The 24030-nt window shown below is 52.4% G+C and overlaps 1 protein-coding gene across 1 annotated transcript; it reads left to right on the top strand.

Moving 5' to 3' along the window:
• Nucleotides 1-4710: 4710 nt before the first annotated feature.
• Nucleotides 4711-20575, top strand: TXN2 (thioredoxin 2). Its single transcript, XM_079775840.1, has 5 exons — nt 4711-4778; nt 5547-5809; nt 7993-8116; nt 15334-17126; nt 18228-20575. The coding sequence occupies exons 2-4, from the start codon at nt 5547-5549 to the stop codon at nt 15445-15447; spliced, it is 501 nt and encodes a 166-aa protein (XP_079631966.1). The 5' UTR covers nt 4711-4778; the 3' UTR covers nt 15448-17126; nt 18228-20575.
• The last annotated feature ends 3455 nt before the right edge of the window (nt 20576-24030 follow it).

The raw sequence follows: 24030 nt of genomic DNA on the forward strand, positions 1-24030 counted from the left end.
TTGCCCCAAAATGGCCTCCCCTGCCGGCCTAGTCACCCCCAACCGCCCTCCCCTGCCAGCCTGGTTGCCCCCAACTGCCCTCCCCTCCTGTTCTGGTCACCCCCAACTGCCCTCCCGCCTTCCATCCGCACCAGCCTTGCGAGGAGGTGCCCCACCTCCCATCCGCACAGGCTGCGTGAAGAGGCACCCCATCTCGCATCCATGCCACGAGAGCTGCTGCTCGGGGGTGGGGGGAAGGGCCCAAGAGGTGCTCCAGCACCTCCTGCTGATCGGTCATTATGGTGTCACCGTGTGACAACCATTTGCATATTAGCCTTTTATTAGTATAGATAGCAAAAGGCAGAAATTTATTGAGAAAACACAGACTCCCATATGGGGAGGGGGAAAGAGTCCCCCAATTCTGTTCATCTTTTTAAAGCTGATCACAACCCACTGAATTGATTTCATAAACCCACTGTTGACTCACATATCACAGTCTGAAAAACACCACAATAAATACCAGACAGGGAGCAGTAGAAGCTTTACCCTAGCTCAGGCTGCCTTCCCTCCCCTCACACCTGCACCCTTAACCTGCCTTTGACCTGGCAGGCAAGCTGCCCTATAGCTGAGGAGCCCCTTTGTGGCCTAGTGTGAGCTCCGCCTTCTCTGCATGCTTCTCTGGCTCTCTCGTTCCCTCTGCAGGAGGGAAGGAGATTCATTCATCCTTCATCATGCCCTGACAATGCACCAGGCCCTGTACCCCAATCTTCTTGCAATCTCACAGCCCTGAGAAGGTATCTTCCCATTTCTCAGATGACAAGCCTGAGGCTAACAGAGATAAAGTGACTACGGAGTAAGAATAAATAGGCCCAGCCCGTGTGGCTGAGTTGTTGAGCACTGGTTTGTGAACCAAGAGCTCACTTGTTCAATTCCTGGCCCGGGTTGATGATTCTGTCCCTCCCCCTTCTCTCTAAAATCATAATTATATATATATAATTTTTTAAAAAAGAATACATAGGACTGGTTTTCCTTTGAATTTGGAGTGTGAATTAAGCAAGGGCATTGGCCTTCCAGAAAATGCTGTGGAAATGCTGAATAGGGTTAATTGGTGGCTCTGGAAGAGAAAGTGCTGGAGACACAGAAAAACAGAAATGAAAATGGACAAGGTGGAAGTGCCCTGCCAGATGGCATCGGGCATTAGCAGGAACAGCGGCACCAAGGGATGCTGACCTCAGGAGAGCAGGGGTACTGGGGGTCCCCCCGTGGATCACCACTGTTGGCTCCAGTCCCAGGTGGGGACAGAGGCTAAAGCAAGAGTTCAGATAAGGTGGAGAAGGTCATGCTGCTCAGGCCCTCACCTAGTCTTCTGCCTGCAATGAACAAGGGGCTTTGTTAAGTAGAAGGCTGACATGGCTGCTGGTGGGCAGGGGATGCGCACCTATCCCAAATATTCCCTCACCTCATCCCAGAAGAAGGCCCCTGGGCAGCTGTGGCTGTGGCCCTGCCCACCAGGGCAGTGAGGGAGTGAACCTGCCAATTGGACAGAAGACAAATAATTTTGTGGTCAAAATGAATTGGAGGGAGGGGAAGCATGGCAATGACTTTGGAAGGCAAAATGGGGCTATGCATGTGGAAGGGAAAAGGGTATTTTGTGGTGGGAAGATTTGATGAGGATCCCTGCTGTTTGTTCATGAACAAATCATCAAGAGTTCCTACGATGATGCACCAAGCCCTGCGGCAAGCAATGGAGAGACAGATGGAACCCAGAAGCCGACAGTATAGTGAGGAGTGAGGGATAAAGAAACAGTAAGAACAGAGTACCGAGTGTGTTGACTGACAGATGCACAGGGGCTGTGGAGGCTCAGGGAAGGGTCTCCAGAGATGATGCTTAACACGTTAAGCGCCCAGTCAGTCACCGGTGACTGACACTATACTTTGCACGCCCCTTACTGGGGATCAAGCCTGCAACCAAGGTACATGCCCTCGACTGGAATCGAACCTGGGACCTTTCAGTCCACGACCCGATGCTCTATCCACTGAGCCAAACCAGTCAGGGCTGACACTATACTTTCCGTCCGGAAGACAAAACAGGCGCGGGGCTTAACGTGTTAATCTGGTATCGGGAAGCCCTTTCTCAGGTGGAGGGAGAGGAGAGGGAAAAGCCTCCGTTACAGGGACCAGCAATACGAAGTGCAGATGATGCAGGATGATGCAGGCGTTCTGAGGTCTGGGGGCCAGAGGATCCGTGACCCACGGTGCGTTCTTGGCTTCCTGCGGGGAAGAATTCAAATGCCAGCGTAGTTCAAAGTGAAAGTGGTTTTGTTAGTGAAGCAGTGAGACCGAGAATGGGCTACTCCACCAATGGAGGAGCCCCCTTAGCGGAACTTGCTTCCTTTATTGAGATGCATTTAATCCGGGGTGTAGGGAATTCAATAAGGGACAGGAATATTCAAGATCTTCTGGGGAAAAGGGTGGAGATTTCTCTGGGGAGCTCAGTCAGCCATTCCGTGCCCGTATATGGGCTTTCTCTTTCCAACCATGATGGTGTGGTTCGTCATTTAGCATGTAACGAGCATATACTGAGGCTAGGGGTTACCACCAGGTGAAATTAGTGGCCATGTTGGATCAAGCTGGTCTTTGCGGGTTTTAAGCCACAAATTCGATGTGAGGGTGATCTTCCTCCTTCCTCGCAGCTCCTGTGGTTTTTATTGATTTCAGCTGTTCCGCCACATACCCTAACTCACAGGGAGGGGAGAGACATTTACAAAAACTCTGAAACTGCGATTCCCACTGGCTGGCGTGTAGGCTGAATGGAGGTGTGAGATGGACTCTGCCCAGGTACCTGCTTCATGACCTTGGACAAGTCACGTAACCTCTCTGACTGTATTCCACTCCCTCTGATATCCAAAGGCAGTCAGCTTAAGGAGCATCTATTAAACATCCCCTGTGAGCGAGGCACTGTATCAGGTTGGTGCTGGGCAGATGGAGTCAGATGAAAGCTACAAATCCCTACTTTTACGAAGCGTCTGGTCTCGTGAAGAGACAGACACTGCAAAGTGTTCTGTGAGAGTTATACACAAAGCACTCGAGAGAAGGAAGCAATTAATGCTGCTCAAAGAAGAAGTGTGAGTAGTCTAGGTGTTCAACCAAGTGGAGAGAGAGAAAAACATTTCAAATTAAGCAGAGGTGAGGAGAAAAACACACTGATGTATTCACAGAACCGTAAGGGGCCATGAGTGGTTGTACGGGGTGCAGAGGAGACGAGAGGTGGTTGTGACACCAGCCTGGACCCCTACTGTCAAGACAGGAAGGGACAAACGTTCCTCTGCCCTCCAAGTTCTTTTAGCTGGTCTAATAATCAAATAGACACAGCAGATTAGCAAGATAAAATAACCAGGTTTCATACATATGTATGAGATCCCCGCGTGCAGGAGAGGTTCAGAGACAGAAAGAGAACAGGGCACAGAAGACATTCTGAGCTAGGAATGAGGAAAGGTGCCTTGGGGGCTTCAAAGGATCACTGCAAAACGCTAACAACAGACCTTTAGTAAACAGAAGTTTGCTGTGTCCTGTAGATCAACGGGCGCCAGCCATTCGGACCTCACGGACCACCGGTTGGCGGCCGAGGATGTAGATGAATCAGAAAAGATGATCGCTGCCCTGGAGTGTGGGCCCCCAGATTGAATGGTCCTGGGTTCAATTGCAGTCGAGGGCATGCACCTTGGTTGCAGGGCAAGTGCGGGAGGCAACTAATCAGTGTGTCTCTCTCTCACATCTGATGTTTCTATCTCTTCCCCCTCACTTCCACTCTTTAAAAATCAATGGGAAAATATCCTCAGGTGAGGATTAACAACAAGTTATCGCTGATAATCTCTTATTATGGGCAAGGCCCCTAATTCAATTTCTTCCAGGTAAAGGGAGGCACAGATGTTTCTCTTGAGGCTGAAGCTAAAACTGCCCTCATCTCAAAACAATCCACATACCACAGAAGCAAATTTAGGATGACAAGCTCTGAACTCCCACAGTGTGAAGGGCCCAGGTTCACAGTCACCACACTTTGCCTGAGGCCCCAAAGGCAGGCCCTCCAAGTATCCACACCGTCTGATGCCCGAGAAGCCCAGCCCTTCATGCCACATATTGGGAAGCTAAAGCCCCCAGGGGCACACGAACTCATGCAGAAAAGGGCCACAAGCGGCCTCTTGACTCCCAGTCTTATGCCTCTAACGGACACTACAGCTTTCAGGAGCTGAGCTCCCTCATTTGTAAAAATGGACGGAAAGAACCTTCCAGCACCTCTTAGGAGTTTGGGGAAGACAATGAATGAGGCAGAAGGACGGGCAGTGGTGGTTGAGCTTAAAGCAGACTGAGCTTGCAAACTCCAGAATCATACCTCCCTTCCTCCCTCTTCTCCCAATGGTACCTCCCTCGCGTTCCCGCCTCCTTCCACCTCCTCTTCCGGACCCTCCTCTTGGGTCCGCCCGCCTCTTCCGGTCCCTCCCCCGAGAGCCACCGCCTTTCCGGACCCTCCCCTAGGGCCCGCCCTTCCTTTTCCGGTCTCTTCCCCAATCTCCAGAGCTCTTTTTTTCCGGGCCCTAAATGAGGCTCCGCCCCTTTAGCGGTCACTTTTCCCGCCATCCCCATTGGCCGAAATCCGAGCCACACCCTCCAGTTGTGCTGAGACGGGCCCCAGGTTGCCCGTCCCCGGAAGTGACGACCAAAGGCCCGCCTCTAAGGAAGTGACGGCAGACGTGCCCTTGACAGGCGGGAGGGCCGGGCTGTGCATCTCGCGCCGCAGGGAGGTAAGAGGCCCATGTGGGTGGCTGGCGGTGGTGTTACGGCCGAGGCACGCTGCGGGCGCGCTCCTGCGGGGTCCGGGGCCCGAGTGGGCGGAGGCCCTGGGCGGGAGGACTTGCCTTCGGAAGAGCCGGGGTCCCTGGTGGGGTCGGGTTTTCCCAGTTCCCTCCACACAGGCGTCCCTTCTTTTTTAGTTACCCCCCACACTCCTGTTTCTGTACCTTTTAGTTCCATGAATTGTGGTTCCTCTTACCTTGTTTTTTTACCTCCCCTTTCCCGTAATTTCCCACTAAAACACTTATTAAAAGGAATTGATAGCGTAAGGACTCTGCAGACGGCCTAGGCTTCCAATGTTGACTCTTATGTAAGAAGAGTTGGGTTACTTTGGGCGTGCCACAACTGAGCCTCAGCTTTCTCAGCTGCAACACCGGCAATACTATATGTAAAAACTTTCTCAAAAGTTGATCTGGGAGGACATATAATGTATCTAAGGCACTTGGCCCTTAGCATTATTGTTTTTCCCCCCTCCCATTCTTCTGTTGTAATAACACCAATATCCTGATTTCTTTCTGGTTGTCAACCCAATTTTCCTGTCCTGGTTTGCAATTCCTTCTGCCCTTGGATTCTCATTCTTCACTCACCTCCACTCCAGAAAGCTTATATAATTAATTCCTGGCATTTTGCTTCCAGCCCTGAATCTTGTGTCCCCCAGTGCTCCCAAATACCTTTCTCCGGTTCTCTGCCACAGCTCTTCCTGCCTCTTCCCCTCACAGATGGCTCAGCGACTTCTCCTGAGGAGGTTCCTGGCCTCCGTCATCTCCAGGAACCCCCCTCAAGGTCGGTGGGCACCCCTCATCTCCAGGGCTCTGCAGAGCCCACAACACAGTCCTGGTGACCTGACAGTAACACCCAGCCAAGCCCGGCCATTATACACCACCAGAGTCTGTTCCACAACCTTTAACATCCAGGATGGACCCGACTTTCAAGACCGAGTTGTCAACAGTGAGACGCCAGTGGTTGTGGATTTTCACGCACAGTGAGTCCTGGGGTCCAGGAGAAGACTGGGGTGTCACTTGTTCAGACAATTTTGAGTGCCAGCTACGTCTCAGAACCACGTTTGATGCTTCTGCTACAAATACTGGGAAGACCCAGTCCGTGCTCTCAGAGATTGCGTGTAGTCTGGAAGGGGAGAGACCAGTAAACAGTCTTGAGAGCTCCCTGTGATTAGTGCTGGGAACCACTGGTGTTCTGTATTCACTGCCCAGATGGCTCAGAGCCATGTTCAGCTTGGACCAAAGCAGGGAAAATGTAACTAGAGCATCATCTGGCTTTTGTGAATACCATTTCCTGGGCCTGCACATAAGTTTATTTTATTTTTAACATTTTGCCACCCAAACTGGGAAGGGATAGCTAAAAGTTTTCAGCACCACCACCTAGTGCCCACGCGTGCAGGGAATGGCAGGAGTTTCCTTTCAGTGCTGTATGAGTTTGTTTTCAGGATGTTTTAGTGCCTATGGCCTACTGACCTTTAGCATGGCCTTCTTCACTTCTAGACTTTTGGGGCCTGGCTACAAAAAAACTGGACGAACGCCTCAATGAGATGTTCTAGAGCAGTGGTTCTCAACCTTTCTAATGCCACGATCCTTTAATACAGTTCCTCATGTTGTGGTGACCCACAACCATAAAATTATTTTCGTTGCTACTTCATAACAGTAGCTAAATTACAGTTATGAAGCAGCAACGAAAATAATTTTATGCTTGGGGGTCACCACAACATGAGGAACTGTATTAAAGGGTCACGGCATTAGAAAGGTTGAGAACCACTGCTCTAGAAGGAGCCAGTGTAACCTGAGTTACAAGTTGGGAGACTTTCTGCACAGATTTCTGACAGATTCTTTTGCTTTTTTTCCTGTTTTCTCTGACTCACCATGTCACCCGGGGAAGGCCATTTGATGTCCTTGTACTTCCCTTTCTTCACTTGTAATAGGAGACAAGGTCATGCAGACTGGGTTTTTAGGTGTTGAAATCTCTGAACGGAAAGGGTTTTAAAGGCTGAAAATAAAATAGGATTCATGGACGGCAGAGCTATTCTGCCCTCCTGGTATAGGGAGCACTCCAGAGAGGGCTTCCAAAATGAATGATAGCCGGGCTGGTATGCCTCTGTGGTTAGAGTGTTGGCCCTCGCACCAGAGGGTCTCGGGTTTGATTCCCAATCAAGGTTCCATACCTGGGTTGCAGGTTTGCCCCCCGGCACCCGTCGGGGCACATGCAGGAAGCTACAGATCTCTCCCTCCCTCTTTCCCTTCCACTCTCTAAAAATCAATGTGCAATGAATGGTAAGTGGGCTGACACTTCATTTTCTTATCCCACAAGGAAACAGGGTGGGAGTTCGTTCATTCAGTGCCAGGCACTGTCCTTAGTGCCACATACCTAGGGATGACAGCCTGTTCTTGAAAGCTCACCACCTGGAAGCACGGTGCTCAGGGCAGCGGTGGCCGCTCACACGGCCTGGGGATCACAGCGTAGCCTGGGGCTGAAAGAAGACACTGGAACACAACCTTGAGTTGCAATCTCCGCTGTGCTTCTTACCAGCTGTGACCTTGCATGCGTTTCTTAATTTGCATGGGCCTCCATTTCCCAGTTTTCTTTTCCTTTGCAGGGTGGAGGGTTCTGTGTAGGGAAAGCTGAGAAGGTCCTGGCACAGTGACTGACATGTTGTAGACACCACCCAGCCATTGGTTTCTCCTCCTTTTAGTTCTGAGTCAATGAAGTCTTCAGTGTAATCCTACAGCTTACAAAGCATGTTTACCTGTGTTGCCTTCACTGATTTCTCAAAGCAGCCCTGAGAGTAGTCTCTTTTTCAAATGAGGAAACATGGCCCCAGAACGATCAGCTGGTTGGTGAGGAGCCTCTCTTTGAACCCAAACCTTTTAACCTCAAATCCTGTGTTTTTCTGTATGACAATACATTTCTTTTAGCTCTGTCGAAGTAAGTGAAAAAACCTTTATAAGAGTCTTAGGATGAGGCCCAGTTACAGAGTCTCTTGGCATTGCCATTTGGCATAGCAGCATTACAGGTTAATATTCAAACACTGTAAACAGAGGTAATAAGGACAAAAGGTCCCTCGGAAAGATGTGGGTCAAGGGCATGTTTGGGGGAGCCCATAGATCACTTGGTGAGTGCTTTTGTGACGGGATGCTTCCTTTCTCCCCTTCCCAGGTGGTGTGGTCCCTGCAAGATCTTGGGGCCAAGGTTAGAGAAGGTGGTGGCCAAGCAGGATGGGAAGGTGGTGATGGCCAAGGTGGATATTGACGACCACACAGACCTCGCCATAGAGTATGAGGTACGGATGGGCAGAAGATTGCCACAGGGCAGTTGGTTTGGGGGATGCTTGGGGCCACGGGATAGCTGGTGCAGGAGATGGATGTCTTGGAGACCGGTAAGGAGAGGTGTCTTGGTTTTCCCAGAGCTCTCAGTAATTCAGATCACTTTGCAAAGGTGACTCCATTGAACCTCTGAGCCCCGCGTCTCTCTTACCACCTTTAGAAAGTAGAATGCACGACCAGGCGGTCCTCTGCATTTCGGGACATTGATGCATTCCTTTGAACCTGAATTCACTCATCCACAGGTTCAGTCAGCAGTTGTTCGAGAGCCCTACAGTGTGCCAGGCATTCAGGCTCTGGCACAGATAAGATGAGCTCCTGTCCCCAAGTAGCCCTAGTGTAGTGGGACAGAACAAGCAGACAGGTTTTTTCCATGTCGGATGAGAAAAGACATGCACAAAAGAAGGGACTGATTGTTTGGGTGTGTGGGGGGGGGGCAGCGGGGACGGGGGAGGGAAGGCATCATATTAAAGGGACTCTGAGCAGAGCCATGAAGGATGCATGGTGAAGAAGGAAGGCCAAGAGCAGGGCATACACAAGGACATGAAGTAGTCTGATTTAGAGTCCCTTAAATGCCAGTGCTGTTACTTGGTGCTGTCCAAATGGCAGTGAACAAAACTGACAAAATCCTGCCTTCATGGAGCCTACATTCTGGTATTTTAAGTTAGGGTTAGCAAACTTTCTCTATGGGACCAGGTGGTACATATTTGAGGATTCGTGGGACATTGGTCTCTGTTGCAAATACTCAGCTGTCTTTGTAGCACTGAAGGGGCCATAGAAAGTATATAAACAAATAGGCATGGTTGTGTGCAAATAAAACTTTATTTACAAGAACAGGAAGTGGTCTGAGTTTGCCTATGGACAGTAGTTCTCTGATCCCTATTTTAGAAGATAAATGCTATTGAGAAAAATAAATCAGGGAGAGGGGGTGAGAGTGCTGAGCCTGGGGCTGGGGAGGGTTTCCTTTTTCAAAAGGTGGGCTAGGGAAGGTCTCAGTGAGAAGTCCGCATCTAAGACCTGGAGGGAGTAGGGGGTGAGCCATGCAGCTATTGAAGAGCTGTCTGGGCAGAGCCGACATCAAATGCACAGGCCCTGAGGTCAGGTCTCACAGGTTTGCTCACAGAATAGCAGGGCCTGTGTGCCCGCAGCAGAACTTGCTTAAAATACCAAACCAGGTGTTGGTATTTAAAACTCAGAAGATTTCACATGAATATCCGGATTTCTGTTTCTCTGGAAATAACCTGGATCTGGCTGGAATGAATCACTTCCCCTCCCTCCTCCAGATAACAAGTGACTGAAAGAGGGGGCCTCCTTCTCAGAATTTGGAAGTTTAGGATCAACTCTTCTTAGACCAGGTCAGGCAGAGGTGCGCATCCTCCAGCCTGTCCTGTAGCAGGAAGTGCGGGTGGAGGGTGGAGCCCGTTGCGCTGGGACTGAGGGATCACCTGAAGGAAAATCAGGCTGCCCTGGCCCAGAGGCAAAGGAAACAGATGCTGGGCAGGCAGAGCCATTAATGACTGCTGCAGGTGGGCGGGGGGTGTTACCAAGGTAGGCCATCTGTGACCTGGGAGAGAGGAGCCCTCAGCTCTCCTCTTCTTGAGGGAAAGATTTCCATCAAGAGACAAAGTGTAGAAAAGTAAGCAAGAGTTTACTGACCGCAGCACAAACACATGAAGGACATGGAAACAGGGACCATTGCTCTTCTGATTGCCAGTCTCATGGGTCCCGTAGAGGTCAGGGGACATGTGCCTGAGGCAGAAGGGAATGGCACAGGCGTGCTCCCTGGAGGGAGAGTGCCCTGGGACCTTCATTTTTAGGGGTTTTAAAGTCTGCATGTTTAGGGGAGGTCTTAGGGCAGGTCAGTAGAATATTCACCAGCTTTATGCTGATGTACCAAAATGAGATTTTTTTCTTTTAATTTGTCTGTCCTTGGGTGTGGTTGGCAAATGGCACTTAATCGGATTTCTGTTATCTGTATCCCTGTGTAGGGTGATTTAAGCTATTTACTCTCTGGTTGGGAAGAAGTGCAAACCTTTTACTCTTTTTTTTTTTTCATATATTTTTATTGATTTCAGAGTGAGGGAGAGGGAAGGAGAGATAGAAACATCAATGATGAGAGAGAATCATTGATCAGCTGCTTCCTGCACACCCCACACTGGGGATCAAGCCTGCAACCCGGGCATATGCCCTGACCAGGAATCAAACTGAAACCTCCTGGCTCATAGATCGATGCTCCTGGGCATCCCCAGGGTGATGGGCAGGCTTAAAGTCTTATGCTCCCTCTGGCACTGCCCGACACCACAGCTTCAGCCTCAGCCAGTGGAAACTCAGCAGACACAGCCATGTGCCAGGAACGTGGTAACAGTGCAGATGAAAAGAAGAGTAACCCAGTCCTTGCCAATGGTGGTCACACTGGTGGTGAGAGTCCCCAGGCCACCCCACCTGCATTCCAGGGGCCTGGGGATGTAGGGCTGGGCACCAAGGTCCTGTGTTAAGCCTAGAAAGTGGTGCAGGGGTGGGGGTGGGGGTTGGGAGACATGACTCATAAGATAAGATCTCTCTCCTCTCACTGTCCAGATAGTATGTGTGGTTCACGCAGAAAGACCCCAAGGCTGCTGGGCCCAGCCACCTGAGCCCAACCTCCTTGTTTTGCCACGCCCTGGGCAGATGTCACTGCAGGCTTAGGAAGCTCCAACAGGGATGCTTCCTGACCCTCCCCAGCCCTTCCTTCCTTCCTTCACACCTGTTCTTTTGGAAGAGAGCCTGAGGAAGATGTGTCAGCTGAGAAATCCGTAGTACCTCCTGGGATAGCTTCCTCCAAGCCGGAAGTGCTTTTCCAAATGTTGGATAACGTGTTGGAGAAACTGCTTACAATGATATGCATGGAATTAGGCACCTCTTCCCGAGCCCGCCTGACAGCCCCCATGCCCAGCACACCCTCAAGGGTCTCTTTCCTCACACAAATACCCTTCCCCTCACATCCCACTTGTTTTTTTATGTGTTTGTTGATTTTTAGGGAGAGGGATAGAGAGATAGAAACATCAATGAAAGAGAAACATCATTGATGGGCTGCCGAGCCCCAATTGGGGCTTGTGCCCTGACTGGGATTTAAACCAGCAACCTCTTAGTTCTTGGGTTGACGCTCATCCACAGCCAACCAGCCAGGCTCACATCCCTCTTTTTATGCTTCAGTCAACTGCCCACCCTAGAATTTCACTGTCTTCCAAAGGAGATGGAAGGAAGAGTCACTCAGGGCCTTGGGGTTTTGGTGTTCGTTGGCAGCCCCCTCGCCCAGACTCTGTGCTGCCCTGGTTGGGGGCATGAAGCACTCTTGCTCTCCCAGCTCCTGGTTCCTGCAGAGTGCTGGGTATCCCAGGATCTCCCAGCTACGGGGAAATTGTGGATCCAGGTGTGGATCTTTGAGCCTTTATGTTTTCCTCTGGGCTCTGCTTCTGACCTCATCCTTGGAGTTTTACGCTTTTATATTCCAATCTTACAGAATGCCCTTCAAAAAGCATTAGAAAAACAGCCAAGTAACTCTAAGGGGGAAAGTCACCTGTAATCTTACCATCCAAACAGCCACTGCCAACTTTTAGGGTCCCTCGTTGGGGGTTTTTGTTAGTTTTTCTTTCTTTTTCATGTTCCATATAACTTCATAGACAGTTTATAGCTGGAATGTACTGTGTGCTTCAGTCATTATCATATCCCCTGTTTTGAACATCTTCTAAATCAGTGCTTCTCAAACATGAATGTGACCTGGGATGTTGAAAAGCAGACTGATTCAGTAGGTCCAGGTAGGACCCAAGATTCTGCATTTCTAACAAGCTTCCCGGTGATGCCACTGGGAGTCTGGGACCAAGTATCAAGGAGCAAAATTCCTGGCTGATGTGGCTCAGTGGTTGCAATCAACCTATTAAAAATTTATCCAATCCACCAGGAGGCCACAGTTCAATTCCTTGGGGGGGACGGGGGAGGAAGGAAGGGGGGTGAGGGACATGCAGGAGGCAGCCGTTCAATGATTCTCTCATTTTCTCTCACATTGATGTTTCTGTCTCTCCTCTCTCTCTCCCTTCCTCTCTGAAATGAATAAAAATATATTTTAGGAAGAAAAGTTCTAAAGCCCTGGGCTGGCCATGGGCCATGGTACTCTTGCAAAGGCCCTTCTCACCTGTCAACCTGTCAACGAGAGGGTTCCCTCCTGGTGGTTTGGAAAGAATTTTAATGACATGTGTCCACAATTACAATATCATACAGAACAGTTTCCCCACCCTAAAATCCCCTGTGCTCCCCTTGTCTTCCCTCCTCCTCGTGAACCCCTGGCAACCACTGACCTTTTTACTGTCTCCACAGTGTGGCCTTTTCCAGAAGGTCATGGAGTTGGATTTGATTTTTTTCAATAGTAGTTTTCCAAGAATCCTCCTCTATCTAAAAGCTTTTACAAAGCACTTGGCGTTTCTCGTTTGAAGCCTGGCATCCTTTTAACGCTTCTCTGCTTGTGCTTCCTAGCCTGCGGGGACTCGGTATTTACCTCCAATTCCTCGTTCTTGGGCCGAGATATTGGGTAATTTGATCACTGCTTCATGGCTGTACCCCTTGTCACTCAATCTGTGTGCCTCAGTCTTCTCGTCTTGAAAATGACCCGACCTTGAGGCAAGAATTTATGAGATAGCACACACAAGTGGCTAGTGGCACTTAAAAAGTGCCTACTATGTGGCAGCCAGGGTGTCAGATCTCTCCCTTTGCGTTAGTTCTGCAATTGGCTAGAAGGAGGTCGCCAGTCCCTTGCAAAACCTAGCACTGTGCCGGTCCCTTGGTAGATCCTTAACAGTTGGAGGAAACTGGGGTGAGACGGCTTGCAGGGCCATAAGCTCCAGGAGGATGTGCCCAGGACCTGTGCACTTCCCTAAGGCCGTGTTTATAGGCACCCGCCCCTCCTGATTTGTGAGCCAAACTCAGGATCAGCAAAGCTATATCCTCCTCCTTGGAGGTTTGGGGAGCCCAGTCACAGCCCCGGTACCCCTGCAGTGTTCGGAAAATCCAGGCTCTGGCATGCCCGCGGCTCTGTGTGTGTGTATGTGTGTAAGCTTAAACTTCAAAGAACACCCTTGATCAGTAATGACAGAACTTGGTTGTCATGAAAATACAGTCATGGCGTGTATGCTGTACACCCAGCGGCTGCACAATCTGTATGTGCAAGCACATGTGTGGCTACACTGTGCCTTCATTGACAGGACTTATCTGGAGTTCTTGAGGAAAACCGGTCCACTTCAGTCCTGCTTAGAGGACACGTAAAAACAATTCAGTCACTTCACATGCAATGACATACAGCTTTTGTTTCTATAAGAAACAGAGGACAAAGCCATGGCCAGCCAGGTAGCTCAGACAAGCTGATAATTTATCAAAGAAACACTGATAATTTAAAAAAAAGAGAGGACAGGGTGGGATCCAGCAAGGCCAAGTTAAAGTTAGTGCTTGAAAAGTTGCCAGAGTTGAGGCCGCTCCCTTCACAGACCACTAGAGGGTGCAAAAGAACAAAGCACCGGCCCTGTGATCTTCCCATCAGACCATGTGCCTGAATGGCTCCTGGTGCTTCCTGGAGCAAGCTTTCTGGGCCCTGCCCGAGTCTGGAGACAGGGCGCGCCACGTGCTGGACTCTTACACTTCATGCCATCACCCAGGCCAGAGTCAAGAGTGACAAGGACAGGAACCAGTGACGTGTGTGGTCTGCCCACACATGCCACCCACATCAGCCCCAGGCTGGTCCTTAAAGGGCCCTGAAGACACTAACAGGGACTGTGTCATCTTACCTGCTGCGTTTGTCCCCAAAGGCCATTGGGAGAGGGTGCAAGGCCTGCCCATGAAGTCTGTGAGTGGCCTGCGGTTCTTTGTAACTGACATGGGTACTGAACATTGTAAATCCTAAGACTGGCTCCTAAGGGTGACTCATGGGCAGGACAGCACCCGGGATAAGTGAAGACCTGGCATGTTTGTCTAAATCACTGCTGTAGTTAACTTTGTGTAAGATAAGTCAGTGCTTATCTTGTTGTGTTTTTTTTTTTTTCCCAAATGGCCACCAGTGGCAGGCAGAGAAGAGAGCCCAGGGAATAGAAAATGCTCAGTGTTATTGTCAGCAAATCGTGTTACAGAGCGCCACGGGCCTTATTTACATACCATGTCATCCATGCAGGTCCCCTGAGGGAGCTTGAGAGGACGCTTCATAGGCCAAGAATGCTGCCTCCAGCCCCCGTAATAAATAAACGCCAGACATATATTGCTGAGCCCTCTTCCCACACTGTCCATTGCCAGTTGGGCACTTTCTGGGCCCTTTTAACCATCATGGCGTTGAGCTAGAGTGGTTCTCATGGGGCCCTGGGTTAGGCTTTCCTGGCCTGCCCTTGGCAGCCACCATATGCTGAGTGCCCACTGTGTGCCAGGCACCGTGCCAGGTTCTAACACTGCTGGCAGCCCTGCCAGGTGCAGGGCGCTGTGCTGAGAATCTGTATGCATTACTTCATTCAGCCCCCACAGCCTCTAATATGAGTCCTGTTAATGTCTCCGGTTTGCCGATGATAACCCTGATACATAAGAGTGACAAAGTGGCTTGCCCAGAGTGGCCCATGATGGGCTCAGCCGGCTTCAGAGCCCAAGCTCCTCACCACTGAGCTCTGTATGTGAACCTTTAGTCCCTAACCCACACCGACAACTAGATCCTACCACCCCTGTTTGATGGAGGAGGACCCTGAGCTCCGAAGGAGCGTGACCTGGCCACGGTGTGAGTGAGTCGCAAAGCCAGATTCAGACTCCATCTCCTGGTCTCCCCTCTCCCAGGCTGCCTCCCGGGAGAGTTCTCTTAGCCCCTCAGCTCTGCCCCGCCCCAGCCGGGCCTGCAGCTGCATGGGTTATTTTAATCTCCTGTCATTCCAGCCAAACCACTGGGCCAGTGAGTCAGTCATGCGGTTGGGGGAGGAAGGGTACTTCTGGGAGCCCACAATGGAAAAGTTTCTCCGGGGGGGACCTCCAGCCCCGCAGTACCCTGCACCCAGGGAAGGGGCCCGCCCAGGGCTTTGGGCAGTCACTGCCCTGCACGAGCCACCAGCCTTCCCCACAGAGGCCTGGGGGTGGCCACTGAAGAGTTCACGTCACCTCTGACTTGGCCTCCCTTGTCCCCTCCGTCTAGGTGTCAGCTGTGCCCACCGTGCTGGCCATCAAGAACGGGGACGTGGTGGACAAGTTTGTGGGCATCAAGGATGAGGATCAGCTGGAGGCTTTCATGAAGAAGCTGATTGCCTGACAAGCAGGAAAGAACCCTGATGCTCTTGCCCGCTGGGGCCCTGGGGTCCTGGGAGGACCCTGATAGAACTCAGTCCTGTGCAGGCCCTTCCCGCCTCCTCCCTTCTGTCTGGCCCCTGAGGGCCCATGTTTGGAGACCAGGCCTCCAAGCACGGATCCTCCAGTGCTTCCAGCCCGGCTGACTGCCGGGGTGGCCGCCAGAGGAATGGTGCTGCTGCTGATCTGGGGACAGCGGTCCCCCACACTCTCGGTGTCTGCTTCCTCTAGGGCTGCCGCAGCTATCCCAAGGTGCTTGGAGAGAGCCTGGGCCAGCCCGCCGCGTTCCTGTCCCCAGTAACAGCTTGTCCTCATCTCCCCGGGCCCTTCTGATCCTAACCCCAGTGCCTGGCTCATCTGCCTCCTGCATTTTTCTTTCCTGCTGTTGTTTTGTAAAAAGAAACCCAAACAAGTGAGAGTAATATATAATTCTCTCATTTTTTGTAGGTCTGTAATAAAGAACTTTATGTGATCCTTCTACCTCCTGCTGTGAAGAACAGACCCTGGGCCCCACACTAAATTACTCTGTAGCCACCCCACCCCCCACCCCCGGGCCACCTCCCTTCTTTCCTGCCAGGCACAAGGGCAATGAACACATTGGGCTCTGAGTCCTGCAGACTCAGACTCCACCCTCCGTCACCATTAGCCAGCCCTTTGGCTCTCTGAGCAGGAGGCTCTGCTATGAACAAACGAGAACAATAAAGTGGAGGTTTGCACTGTCGCCGACTTCCATCTGTGGCTCTGGGAGCTCTTGAGACCCCTTCCCAGGCCTGGCTGCTCTCCCCGTCTCTGACTTTCCACCACCCACTTGCCCTTGATCAGCCCTCTCCCTACTAACACTGGTCAGTGATGGCCACTGTTCTAGGGGCACCTTCACACACAAGACAAGAGGGTGGTCTTTGTCCCCATTATACAGATGAGGACACTGAGGCTCACAGGCCACGGATCCAAGGTTTCTACCCAGACACATGGTTGCCTCTGAAGCCTGGGCTGTTACAACTGGTCCCCTTGATCCTCTGGGGCCTCCTTCTCTACTGACTAGCACATGGCTACTCCCAAGTGGCGCCTGGCCCCTGAGGGAGCCCACCGTCTGTCCGTCCTGCAGGAACCCCTCGGCCTTGGGGCTGGGCTCCGTTTGTTCCCAGCTCCCTGAGGCCCACAGAGGAGGGCCAGGCAGACCAGACTGCCAGCCGAGGGGCTGCCTCGATCTCCTTCCTGGGTTTGAGCTGCCCCATGGCTGGGTTGCCCAGATGGGTGCCAGATTCCCAGGAGCCATGGGTGCTGGACAGCAGGGTATCCTGGCACCCTCCCCTAGGTCCTGGGTGCTGTGTCCACAGCTGTGTGCACCCTTCTCAGTGGCTTGCCTGTCCCATCGGAGCTCCCTGAGTTACTCAGGTTTTTGAGGGGTCCGCCCAGGGACTGCCTTGGGAAGGCTGCTGTGATGATCAGGAGAGGGAGGTGGCCTCAAAAGTGGGGTGTGGGGCCTGTGGCCTCAGAACGATGGCAGGCCTGAGATCGCAAATGCCGTGGAGGGGAAATAGACCAGCAACTGGCGGTGGTGGAGAAAGCCATGTGTCATGAGTGAGAGCACTTCCTGGGTGCCAGGCACTGGTCTAAGCACCTCGCCCCCAGCAGTCCCACGAGGTGAGCATTACCCTTGTTCCCTTTTACACGTGAGAGCCACCCAGAGTGTGAGGGCCTAAGACCATGAGGCCCACAGGTACCTGGGCCTGGGGCTCAAGGCCAGGCAGGCTGCCCCTCCCCTATCAGCTTATACAGTGTAGTGTTTGTGAGATCTTAATCCCACAACCGGCTGATGAGGCAGGTAGTGACAGCTCATTTTGTGGAAGAGGCACTGGTGCCAAGCTTTCAAAGACACCCAGAGAGGAAGGGGCAGGGCCAGAATCCAGAGCCGAGGCACCTTGACTCCCAAGCCCGGGCCCTTTCCACTATACCCACTGCCACTCCTTAAAAGGTGCCCTTTGCCAAGCGATTTCCACACACATTACCTCACTTAATTCCTCTCTTGTGAGGCAAGCATTTCTATATTACAGGTGAAGAAACTGGTTCAGAGAAATTCACTTGCCCAAGGTCACATCTAAAAAGGGACAGTGCCTAAAAATAAACAGTGACCATGCCAGATTTGAGCCCAGGTGGGGGTCTGGCCTCTGCCCTGGGTGGGTGTGGAGGAGGCCTGGCAGAGGTCTGGCAGGGGCCTCAGCTCCCTCTCCTTAAAAGGTGTGCTGGGGCGAGGTGAGCTGGTGGCCAGGGCCTCCCAGGTTGGCAGCCGCTGCCCGTGAGGCTGCTCCTGGCCTGAGTCACTGGCCGTGAGCACAGAACCCTCAGGGGGATCCCCTTTGACTAATTCCATGGCGCTGAGCTCACCAGGTGCTGCTGGCTCTGCAGCGTTGCCCCACTGCTGGCCTGTGGGCGCCACTGGGCTCCTGGGCCTGCGGCAGAGGGGTTCGCAGTGCAGCTGCAGGGCCCGGTGGTCCTGCTGGGGGGCACGGGCACCACCTCCTAGGCTCTGAAGCACAGACACCTGCTGAGCCCAGGAAAAGGGGTCACAGCCCCAGGCTCCCCCAGCCACTGGCCGTCCTGGGTGTGGCTTCTGGGTATTTAGTCTCCTGATGCCCAGTCTATCCAGATGGCCTGGGGGCAGGAGGTGGGGACGGGAGCTTGAGTTTGCTGTGCTGGCTCCCTCACTGGTGTTCTCTGCTGTCACCCCCACCACACCCCTGCCAGGCATTCTCCCCACTTCACAGAGGAGCAGCCCGAGCGCAGTGGGATGGCAGTGGATGGCTGAGACCCGCTTCATCTAGGAATGCTCATCATCCGAGAGCGTTAGCTGTTCTTAGAAGCATTTGGACGAGTGACTGGTGGTGACCACCGTGAGTTCCATCTAAACACGTGGAACACGGGAGCGTGACCAGGCCCTCAAGAAGCCGATGCTCAAGACATCAGAGCAAGGGGCCGCGGGCCACTCCTGAGCCAATGGCAGAGCTGAGGGGAGCTCAGGTACCTTCCAGTCCCCCTCCTCAGGGCACAGAAAGGGGCGCGTGCCCAGGTCACGGTGTGTGTGTGCAAGGGACTTGGAGCCAGTCCGAGTTCAGCCAGCCCGAAAATGAAAATGAGTCCCAGCCTTCTCTTCCCTGGGCTTCAGAAGAGGAGGGCCGTCTCTGGGGCCTGGACGACATGTTCGGTCAAGGGGAAATTGGCAGACCTGCCGCCAGTGCCCTTCCCAGCAGTCCCCACCTCGGCCACCGGGGGAAAGTTTCTCCGGAAAGTGAAGGTGGTTCTGGCCAGGCCTCCGGAAATCCCGAATGTGCGGGCCCTGGGCTGGGAGGGTCCAGAGAACAATGCTGGGGCCGTGTCCCTGGCCGACAAGGACGCTGTGGGGCAAGCACGCTTCCAGGCAGCGCTGCAGTCCCTCGCTTCTGCCTGGAGACCTGCCCCTGACCCAGGCCCCGGCGCTGGCTTCCAGGGCCCGATCGGAAATCTGGCCCCTGGCTGTTCCCAGCAGCCTCACCTCGCCAGCCACCTCCTGACAGCCTTTGGAAGCTGGGGGTCGCCACTGGGCGCTCCATAGTTGTGCGCAGGGAGATTCTGACCTGGGTTCAAGTCCTGACTTTGCCACCCACCAGCGGCGTGACCTTGGGCAAGTAGCCTCGCCATCCTGAAGCTCAGTTGTCACGTCAGTGAAATGGGGACGATGATGGCTAGCACTGGCCAAACGTGTGTTATGTGTCATCTCACTGAAATTTCACAATACACAGCGACTATTAGTATCACCATCTTACAGACGAGGAAACTGAGGCCCAGGGAGCTGAAGTCGGTTGGCATTAACAGGTGTTGGAGCTCAGATCAGAACTCAGTTGTGTTTGACCCCATAGCTGTTGTGTTCTTACCCATGAGCTACACGGCTTTCCCATTGGGGCCAAGATTTTCACCAGTTTGAACTTTAATCGCACCATCTACAAACAGGTTAATACCAATCATTACCAAATGAGGTCATGGTGCAGATGAAATGGCAAAGCGGGTAGGAGCCTTGTGGTACCTAGTAGGGGCTCAAGTCATGTCCATCACCCTGCTTTTCCCGCCCCACGCTTCCCCGTACTCTAAGCTACGACTTAAACAGGAAACACCAGGCTTCCCGAGATAAGGACCACAGTACCCACCAGGGAGGAGCCCGTCCTTGTGCCAGGCTGAGGGCCTTACATGTGGCTCCGTGTCCTGGCCCGGCACCACCCCCTCCTGCTCCAGAGCTGGCTCAGCGGTGCCTGTGACTCAGGCAGCCCCGGGGAGTTAGAGGTGGTGACCTCACCCTCGGAGAATGCCCACTGGAATTCACCCTGAGTCTGGTCGGCCCACTGTTCTCCATGCCTCCCTCCAAGCCAGCCTGCCACACACAGCTGCTGATGGGAGCGCCTCTTGTGAGCTGGGTCACCCCTGTTTTACACAGATGCTAATTATTAATTGGGGGTGAGCCGGTTTTCCACCCTAGGCCAGCTTACTGGGTGACCACAGGCAAGTAGCTGTCTCTCCCTGGTCTGCAGTCCAGCATCCATCCCTTGGTGCCCCACACTGCCCAACGGTCCACCCACATCTAACCCTCCCAATACCCTCCGGAGGTGGCGATGGTTGTTCTCATTTCACACGTGAGGAAACTGAGGCCCAGAGAAGTGGTATGAGCCCAAGATACAGCCTGGGAAAGGGCCTGGGGTGGCCTGACCCATTCCCTCATCCCTCCCCTTTGCCACATTGCTACCCCAAGGGCGGTCAATAATCTTTCTCATGCCAAGAGTGGGGACTTTGGACCTCCCTCTTTTACCTGCCGCTCCCACCGAGTCCTGGCAGGAGGCAGGAGATTCCCTTTGCTCAGGATCTACTGCTAAGGCTGGAATGTTCCCTCCAGTCCCAACATGCGACCTCACCTCCTGACCTCAGCCGGCTGGTGTGTGAGCACCTCTCTGCGCCGTCCGGTGCCAGGAATTAGGAATTCATGCTCAAGGCACTCACAGCAAACACATCGATGCAATCTAACGTAGAAATGTCACAGTAGAAACAAATAACACTTACCACCAGGAAGGTAAGCACAGAAAGGAATCAAGTCCGCGAGAGGAGCACCTCTGTAAGGGCTGTCAGGCGAACCATGGCGAGAAGGCGACCTTCCAGAAGGGTTTTTGTCTTGGGCGTGGGGGTGGGGACAAAGAGGGAAAAGGGGTCAAATACAGGTGATGGAAGGAGACTAGACTTCAGGTGAGGAGCACACAGTTGAGTGTACAGATGTATTATAAAGCTGTATGCCTGAAATTTATATAATGGTATATAATAATATAATTCAGTATAATGTTAGTCCAATGAATTTAATAAAAAATCCTATATAATAAAAGCCTAATATGCTAAGTGTCTGGTCGTCTGGTCGGCTGTTCAACCAATCAAAGCATAATATGCTAATTATATGCTAATGCAGCTCAACCGCTTGCTATGAAGTGCACTGACCACCAGGGGGCAGACACTCTGACTGGTAGGTTAGCTTGCTGCTGGGGTCCACCCAGTTGGGACTGAAGGAGATGGGCCGGACATGCTCTGGAGCCCTCCCTGGCTGGCAAACCTCCTGCGTCCCTCCCTGGCCCGATCATGCACCGGTGGGGTCCCTTGGCTGGCCTGCACTCCCTCACAATCTGGGACCCTTCAGGGGATGTCAGAGAGCCGGTTTCGGCCGATCCCACAGGCCAGGCTGAGGGACCCCACTGGTGCAGGAATTCGTGCACCAGGCCTCTAGTAAGTAAATAAATGTGAATGAGAGAAATTAATAGAAAAAAAAGGGGCTTTGTTTTGCATCACTGAATAGAAGTTAAACTAAGAGGCAAGCAGTGGGCAGAGAATTCCAGGCAGAGGGAACAGCATGTGCAAAGACACACAGGTATATGATCTGTCCAAGGAGCGAGGCTCAGATGCAGGGGGCCAAGTGGGGCCCCACTGAGGGGGATGGAGGCAGACTATGAATGGGGCCTTGGAGTCACCAGTCCTGGTTCTAATCCCAGACTTCCCCCTCACTAGCCAAACCTTAGTTTTCTTCATCTCTCATGGTTGAGAGATTGACAAATGTAATGTCAGAGCACAGTGCTGTTATGTGCTATGCATCCTATTAAAAATCCTAGGCATGTTCATTATGTTGCTGGGGCTGCCATAACAAAGTACCGTAGTTAAGGGGGGATTGAACAACAGATATTTATTTCTCACGGTGCTGGAGGCTAGAAGTCCAAGGCCAAGGTGTCAGCAGGTTTGGTTTATCCTGAGGTCTCTCTCCTTGGCTTGCAGATGGCCACCTTCTCACAAATTCTTTTCTCTGTGCTTATTCAAACCTCCTGTCTCTTTGTCCAAATTTCCTTTTTTTTTTTTTTTTTTGTAAGAACACCAGTCATGCCTGACCGGTGTGGCTCAATGGTTGACTGTCGACCTATGAACCAGGAGGTCATTGGTTCGATTCCCGGTCAGGGCACATGCCAGGGTTGTGGGCTTGATCCCCAGTGTGGGGTGTGCAGGAGGCAGCTGATCAATGATTCTCTCTCATCGTTGATGTTTCTCTCTCTCCCTTCCTCTCTGAAATCAATAAAAATATATTTAAAAAAAAAAAGAAACACTAGTCCTATTGGATTAAGGCCCACCCTAAGGGCCTAATTTTAACTTAATCAACTCTATAAAGGCCCTACATCCAAACGGTACCACATCTGGCGTGCTGGGGGTTAGGGCTTCAACACATGAATTTTGGGGAATTTTGGGAAGGACACACTCAGCCCATAGGAGCCTGTTACATGGTTTAGTAATGACGGCTAACAGACAGAGGTTTCAGGCACTGCTCTAAACACTACATTAACTCCTTCGGTGCTCATACGACCCTAGGAGAGAGGTCCTTATCAGCTCCAGTTTTGGGATGAGGAAATGGAGACACAGAGGGCTTTAGTTTTGGCCTCAGTTCACACAGCTGGGAAGGGGCAGAGGCAGGATGTACCAGGAAACCTGACAGTCTGACTCCGGGGTCCCTGCTCTCCTCACTCCCTCCCTTACAGCCTCATCGCCACCCCATAGCACCAGCTCCCTGCACTCCACAACCACCCTCTAATCTATCCCAGTCCAGGGAAATTACCCAGTTAGGGTCACAACCTTAACCTTTGCCCCATTTCCCAATATGTAGGTATTTTTCAGTTAATATTTTTGCCCATTATAAATGAAGTTGCAATCAACATATTTGGACATAGAGCTTATTTCTTCTTTTGGATTTTATGGGTTGGGATTTCCAGGGGAAAGGGACCATTTTATTGCCGCTGAGAGCCTGGAAGGAGTGTCCCCAAGTGTGAAAATGGAGCTGGGTTCCCTCCAAGCATCTGCACCTCCCACTTGCTGGTTTACTTTGCGGGGAGGGGGGCTCGAGGGGAGGCTGAGCAGCAGGAATGTCATCAGACCTGCCCCACCTCCCCACCTCAGTCCACCTCTGCCTTAGAAAGTTCCAGGCCCCAAATTCTTGTGTTTCTAAGACCCTGAGTCCAAAGCATCCAGTTCATATAAGGATCTGGTTATGGTTATGGGTTTGGGGTGGTACTTGGAATGGGCGTTCTTAAAGCCCTAGTGATTGGAACATGAACTACACCTTGAGAAAATGCAGCTCTTAAGACCAAAGCCTTTTCCAAGCCCAAACTATTACATCTCTTCCTTGAGCATCCCTCACGTCCCTACCCTACCCCTGGGGCCGGGCACAAAGGAGGGGCACAGCACGCTGCAAGATAGATGAATGCATGAGTGAATGAATGAAGTGTGTAACTGTACCAAGGAGTTGTTCCATGCCAGGCCCCGTGCCAGGTCCGAACACTTATCCCACTGCCCAGACCCCATTACAAAGGCCCCTCTCTTCTCACCACGGAGACCTGGCTGGGCCCCAGCACCTCTGCCGCTTCCCACATGACCTTGGGCACCTCTCTGTGTCCCTGAGCCACTGTGTGTCCTCCCTCCCGGTGAAACAGGCATATTTGTTGTTCCCACGTTATTTCCCGTATTAGTCATTCCATGTCACAGGGTCCCTATGATGTCGAGATAAGGGAGGGAAAATACCAAGTCTGGATGAGGAAAGAAATGGAAGTCTGGAGAGGGCAGGGGTCTTGCTTGAGGTCAACCAGCAAGCTAGAGAGAGAGGTGGCTCTGAGCTCCCCCTGCCAGCCTTGGGGTTGCTCTTGCTGGAGGCTGGCAGGGAGGCTGAGGCGGAGAGGTTCTTCCTGAAGGAGGGGAGGAGGCAGGAACTGGTCCCCCAGACCCCCTACCCCCTGCCAAGGCCCTTCCAGGCCTGCACGTGATTGTCCAGCTGAGCCCCCCACGCGGCCCAGGAATGACTCTCAGTGGCCAGAGATGGGGACTGGCTGCCCATGGCCCTGGTGTTTGCTCAGCTTGGCCCTGACCACGGAGCCACAGCCAGGCCGATGCCAGGACTGCAGCTCTCAGACCACAGAGCCGAGTTTCCTCCCCAGCACAGGGAAGAGCGCAGGCTCTGCTGGGC

Source organism: Cnephaeus nilssonii (assembly GCF_951640355.1).
Source record: "Cnephaeus nilssonii genome assembly, chromosome: 6".
Classification (NCBI taxonomy): Eukaryota; Metazoa; Chordata; class Mammalia; order Chiroptera; family Vespertilionidae; genus Cnephaeus; species Cnephaeus nilssonii.

Bases quoted from the DNA above. Each gene is read 5' to 3' on its own strand.
- TXN2 (XM_079775840.1), top strand. From the start codon at position 5,547: ATGGCTCAGCGACTTCTCCTGAGGAGGTTCCTGGCCTCCGTCATCTCC. The intron at 5,810-7,992 runs GTGAGTCCTGGG...TCCCCTTCCCAG, and splicing joins GTTGTGGATTTTCACGCACA to GTGGTGTGGTCCCTGCAAGA. The intron at 8,117-15,333 runs GTACGGATGGGC...CCCTCCGTCTAG, and splicing joins ACCTCGCCATAGAGTATGAG to GTGTCAGCTGTGCCCACCGT.